General features: G+C 41.1%; 1 protein-coding gene across 1 annotated transcript; it reads right to left on the bottom strand.

The window, feature by feature from the left end:
• LOC134452058 (girdin-like) lies at positions 1 to 5620 on the bottom strand. Its single transcript, XM_063202429.1, has 12 exons — positions 5342 to 5620; positions 4482 to 4536; positions 4030 to 4185; positions 3528 to 3645; positions 2913 to 2963; positions 2038 to 2115; positions 1778 to 1834; positions 1527 to 1586; positions 826 to 878; positions 607 to 729; positions 322 to 471; positions 1 to 178 (listed from the first exon to the last, which is right to left on the bottom strand). The coding sequence occupies exons 1-12, from the start codon at positions 5451 to 5453 to the stop codon at positions 76 to 78; spliced, it is 1116 nt and encodes a 371-aa protein (XP_063058499.1). The 5' UTR covers positions 5454 to 5620; the 3' UTR covers positions 1 to 75.
• Between the last annotated feature and the right edge of the window lie 417 nt (positions 5621 to 6037).

The raw sequence follows: 6037 nt of genomic DNA, 5'->3' as shown, positions 1-6037 counted from the left end.
AGAGAGAGAGAGAGAGAGAGAGAGAGAGAGAGAGAGATGCTGGTGGTTGGGGTGGGGTGGGATGGAGGTGCTGCATTATGATTTCAGCTTCCACAGGGTGAAAAGTCCGATTCCAACCACCCCTGTGACCAATAGAGCCGTCTGGAAAGGTCTGCTGCTCTTGTCCACCTGAAGCACACTTGATTGGCAGGAAGTGAAGTAGATGCACATAACACGAGATCAGACAGAAAGAGGAAAAAAGCATCAATTAGCAGCAATTATGATAAGTTAGATCAATCATTTAGTACAAAAATATGGATATGCTCAGATCTAATAGCATACTTGTTGTTGTGGTCACTGCTGGTTTTGGCCTGGCCAGATCCCTCTGCAGTGAGATCCATGTGTTTCGCTTCTGCCCTCTGCATTGCAGGAACCTCAAGGTGGGCAGTGGCCATCTCGGCGTTGGTCTCCATGAAAACCGTTCTTAATTGGCTGATGATGATGATGATGAGGCAGTGAGAAGCAGATCACACGAGAGAATCAAAAAGTATTCAAGTCAGTCTGAAGATCAATAGTTAAGTTGATTAATGTTTAAATGGAAGGGTGTAGTATGTAAGCCTAACTTACTCGTTGATTGGCTTGTTGTTCTCCAGGTCCAGGGAACCGCTCATTAGCTCCTGCGCCAGCGACAGATGGTTGGTGCCAACTGATATCGACCCATCATGTCCCATGGTGCTGCCACCACCATGGCTGAAAGTGAGGAGAACATAAGAAAGAGCAATTCATTCATGATCTCGTATGGTCTGGAGCAAACTGTGTGTGATCTGATGAGAGAAAGATACCTACATTAAGGCCAACTCGAGCTCCTCTTCCAGATCATGGATCTTCTCCCTCTGAACCTATAGCGATGAATAGACAGAAGTTTAGACAATAAATTAATAAATTAGAAATTAAAGGGACACTGTGTGAGATTTTTAATTGTTTATTTCCAGAATTCATGCTACCCATTCACTAATGTTACCTTTTTCATGAATACTTACCACCACCATAAAATTCTAAGTATTCATTATGACTGAAAAAATTGCACTTTTCTTACATGAAAAGTGGGATCTTCTCCATGGTCCGCCATTTTGAATTTCCAGAAATTGCCATTTTTAGCTTCAAAAATGACTGCTTTGACCATACTAGAAAATATTAGTTTATTACTTCGTAAACTTTCATGAAAAGATCAAATTTGGCAATAGGCAGCCCAGTTTCAATGAGCAGCATAGTTGCAGTACCCTTTTTGACCATTTCCTGCACAGTGTCCCTTTAAAAACAACTTGATGTTCAACTACCTTCTATCAGTTAGTTATCTACTCTCTGTAATACTTTCTACTTTCTGCAATATGTTTTTCTTCTCTTTTCTCTCTAGCACATTGGATGACAATATGATACTGTGCTATACGAATCCTGCTGTTATTGCTATTGCTACATAACAATTAGATTGAGATGACATTAGATTTAAGCAGTGATAGATTATGAACAGGAATAGATTGCACTTATACCTCTCTGATGGCCGTCAACTCATCCACAGCCACCTCCAGATCTCTTATCATTGCATTTCTCTGAGAAATAAAATAATAATAATTTATTGATAAGTAAACATACTAGTAAACATCACTATTTGTTCCTGTTGGTGCCCCTCACCACACAAAAAATGTGTTATGGTGTGGCTATAGTAGTTCAATTCAATGTGCATTTCTTGTGTTTTATGCTTGTTATACATGATGTGCATGTGTAAGATAGCCATAATTACCTCCATTATCATTTGCCCTTTTTCTCCAATGTTCAGCATCGCTCCTCTTAGTTCTGCCTGTGAAAATATGTGTCGATATGTATAATACACCACAGCACAAAGGCCATAGGCTAAGGACAGTAATAATAATAATAATAATAATAATAATAATAATAATGATGATGATGATGATGATGATGATGATGATGATAATGATGATGGTGTGCAGAGTCACAGATAGAGAGTTGTGGTGGTAGTGGTGATGGTGATAATAATAATACCTTCAAGGCCTTCATTTGATTTTTTTGAAGTGCCATTGTTTCTTTGTCCTTTCGACGCTGAAACGAAATATCCGACACCTGTAAAGTGAAGCACAATTTGAGATTAATCCCGTGCTGTTTGAATAAAGGAGAAAATGAGCATCATATTTTTCTTTCTTTCTTTCTTTCTTTCTTATCTCCGCCCAGGAGGTAATGTTTTCGGTCGCGTTGGTTTGTCAGTCTGTTTGTCTGTCCGTCTGTCTGTTTGTCTGTCTGTCTGTCTGTCAGCAGGATAACTCAAAAACTTGCGATCGGATTTGGCTGAAACTTGGTGGAGTTGTTGGAAATGATCCAAGGAGCAAGTGATTAAATTCTGGTGGTGATCTGGATCACGATCCGGAACCAGGACCTTTTTTAAGGTTCTTCACCATTGCTAGCGCACAAATCTAGTCGCCCTAGTGACCGCAAATAGAATTGCAGTCCTTTTTTAAGATTCTTCACCCTTGCTAGCCTTGAAATCTAGACACCCCTAGCGACCCCAAATTGAATTGCGGGCGAATTTTGACATTCCAGTGTCTAACTCCACAAAAAAAAGGCAGAAATACTTAACCCCTTAAGACACGGCATTATAAATGAGCTGTTACCAGAATGGCAATGACCAAGTCGTAATGTATTACTAAAGGCCCTGTGCACTGTCATAGTAGTGTAGTACTGTAGTAGTTAACTTTCAATGTCTATTACAGCGTGCCACAGGAGGTACGGCGTGCATTAAGGGGCCACAAATAATAAATAGGGTGTAACCAAGTCACATGTTCTGTCAAACAGCTTCCTTGGCGGAGGTCTGAACTTTCAGAGCACATCTAGTTGTGTTAGTTTGTTTTCCATCTGCTTTTTACCTTGTTGTTGTGTGCCTCCACAGTCTCTTTAAGGACCTTGTTCTCCCGTTGCTGTGGACATGATGAGATAGAAGATGACAGAGTGAGATGATGATGGTGGAACACCACATAATTAGGCAAATCTGCCTGAGCATTGCATGCAGTAGCGTTATGTCTGGACACTGTATTGAGATGGACTAGGCCTACTGCTTTGTCAATAGTCAACATTTGTCAATACAGCAAGAATGATCAGGACCGAAATGATCAGATGGCCTGGTCCCCCCGAGGCTACAGGTTGCTGTGGGGCCCCTACAAGGCAAATTTCTTGAAAAATGTACATAGACAGTGTCATAATTATGAGCTAGGAATTAAGGATAACACGTCTTCCAATTCTTATCATTTCACAATTCTGCAATTTTTCACTTTTGGCCAATTAGGGGCCCCCAGGCAGGAGGGAGCCCCTCGGCTGCAGCCATATCTAGCCTGTGACTCAATCCGGCCTTGAGAATGATACGGCAGCTGGGCCTACTGCCCCCATAGCAAGTCTCACCAGCTGGATGTATTTGGCCTACTGCCCCCATAGCAAGTCTCACCAGCTGGATGTATTTGGCCTACTGCCCCCATAGCAAGTCTCACCAGCTGGATGTATTTGGCCTGGCTGCTGCCGAGGTTCTGCAGGCTCTGGCTGAGGGCGGTCTTGACCTCGTCCATCTCCAGCTTCAGCGCCTCAATGGCTCTTGACGACACCTGTGCACTACAAGTGACATACGATATAATACGATGATAGAGACGCAAAACACAAATCAATAAATCAAAATGTATTCAATAACACAGCTATACTGTCGACTTAAAGTGCTTTCATATGGACATTCCCACACCAGGGCCTATTCTAAGAAGTTGGTTCAACTAATCGTCAATAATCATTGAATAGAGGAGCATGGAGTGAGTCCTCATTTCCTTAACTAAATGATGCATGCAGCAGGTATAGTTATTAGCAGGTTTGTCAAACTGAATGACAGTCAGAGTCGTCATAACCACCCTGAATAGAGACCGTGACACAACCACGGCCATAGAACATGCCTGCTTTGTTTTCTACATTACTGAGATCATAATGTTACAGACAGGCCTGACATTTCACCTCTTCAACTGGGCCTTTAGCTCGTTGTTTGAAGCCTCCAGTTGGGCACAGGAGTCCTCAGCGCCGTTGAGGGCCTGCTGAAGATGGACGTTGGTCTCCAGCAGTCGAGTCCTGGACTTCAGCAGGCCAATCAGCTCGCTTTTGCGGGTGGTGTTCCTGCAATATTAGGGAACATTAGTACCATTGGTGGTGCCATTCATTACAAATATACATACATAGAATTGCTATGTTGTGTATGATTTTTGTTTGTCATCATGTTTATTTTGTGTATTGAGGTTAGATGAGGAGGGATACATATTAAAGCAAAATTGTGGACTGAACTCCCATTGCACCCATTTTGCCCATCTATTTACTACTTATTATTCCAATTAAATATATACAACTCATTATCAAACTCAATTGTCATTAATTGTGCTTTAATGGTGAATAACAATGAATACAGAGATACTAACAAGTCATTGGAGGCCCAGATCTCCTCCTCCTCCGCAGTGAGGAAAGCCTTCCTCTCTGTCGAAAAAAACAAACAACAACAACAAAAGCATTTAATTGCAGTTTATTGCTACCTACATGCATCTTGCGATGTCTTCACATTATCATTTTGTAACTGAATATTATAAGCTATATTGTATTTCTTTTTTTATGAAGAGTTGGAGGAACAGCAACAGGTTATATCTAGACCAGAGTTTTGTTTTTTGGGTACACACCCTTTAATAACCATAATACATTGTCTGTGTGTCAGTGGCCCATTGGTATACATAAAACAATGATAATAGTAGTAATTTTCAGATGCGACAGATTATAATGACGTTCTTAACTAATGGGAATATTGTTGTTTTTTTTGGTGCACATTAATTATTCAGTTATTTATGTTGTTTTACTATACTTTTTCTTCCAACCCAATGTATGGGTTGTGTATTGGGCTAAATTAGGACCCAACTTGATCGGTTATGCTAAACCTTGTGTTTCTCAACGGGGCGCTACAGCCCCCCAGGGGGCGTTGGGGAGCCCCAGGGGACAGGGGGCGTTGAGAGGGCTACAACGGAGTGGGGGCGGAGCTTAGTTCACATTGCGGGCCATTAGTCTATTATTTTTCAATACTCAGGGGGGCGTTGGCAGACTTAGGATGAAATAAATGGGGCATTGGGAGGCTCATGATGAGGTCATGGGGGCGTTTGTTTAAAAAAAAAAAAAGGAGAATTTGATAGGCTAGGCTACTGTAACCTGATGTGCTATCATCTGATTAAACAACATACTTTACTCAGAACACATAGGCCTAACTTTGTCACGTCTCGTCATATATGCATTTACTAACCTTTTTCCACGGGGTGAGCAGCAGGGTTCCCAAAAGTGGCTGCGCTGTTTGGCTGTCCTAAATCCGGCGGCAGATTCAATGGTGGACCACCTGGATCCGCGTTATTTTGCATTTTGTCATCAAGAAATGTAGGTCTAGGTGCTATCCCTTCACTATCTTTTTTGAAAATGGGTCTTTGTAAGCAACATACAATCCAACTGGGAAATTCGATAACGCGTTAACATTATGACATCAGAATAGGCCTAATCTCAGAACATTTACGCAGCTACCATGGACAGCGCTCTTCTACTGATCAGCACCATTATATTTTAAGGACTAGCACGAATGTTTTTACATGAATCGTTATTGGGTATAGGCCTACTTTAAAAATAGCCTACAGAAAACAATATTTTACCTTGTCTATAGACCCCATTTATTTGGTGTCTTTCTACAGCTGAATTTGAGTTGAGAAGGCTCACAATATATTGACCTGGTGTCCCATCTTCTGAAAAGCAGTCAAACCAGAAAAAGAAACCCTTCATTTTGACTATTCCGTCACCATAACTGTCATCCAACATAGAGTAGCCTACATTATAGAGGAAAAATACATTTAATTTTAGCCATAGATCACACAACCATCAGCCATTGTTCCCATTCAAACAGCAAATTCTAAACTTAAAGATGAAAGATTTTGTGTCAAACAAGACATGATGAAAT

This window comes from Engraulis encrasicolus, chromosome 7 (assembly GCF_034702125.1).
Source record: "Engraulis encrasicolus isolate BLACKSEA-1 chromosome 7, IST_EnEncr_1.0, whole genome shotgun sequence".
Classification (NCBI taxonomy): Eukaryota; Metazoa; Chordata; class Actinopteri; order Clupeiformes; family Engraulidae; genus Engraulis; species Engraulis encrasicolus.
Note: the sequence above shows the minus strand (reverse complement) of the source record. Positions and strands in the feature narration are given on the sequence as shown.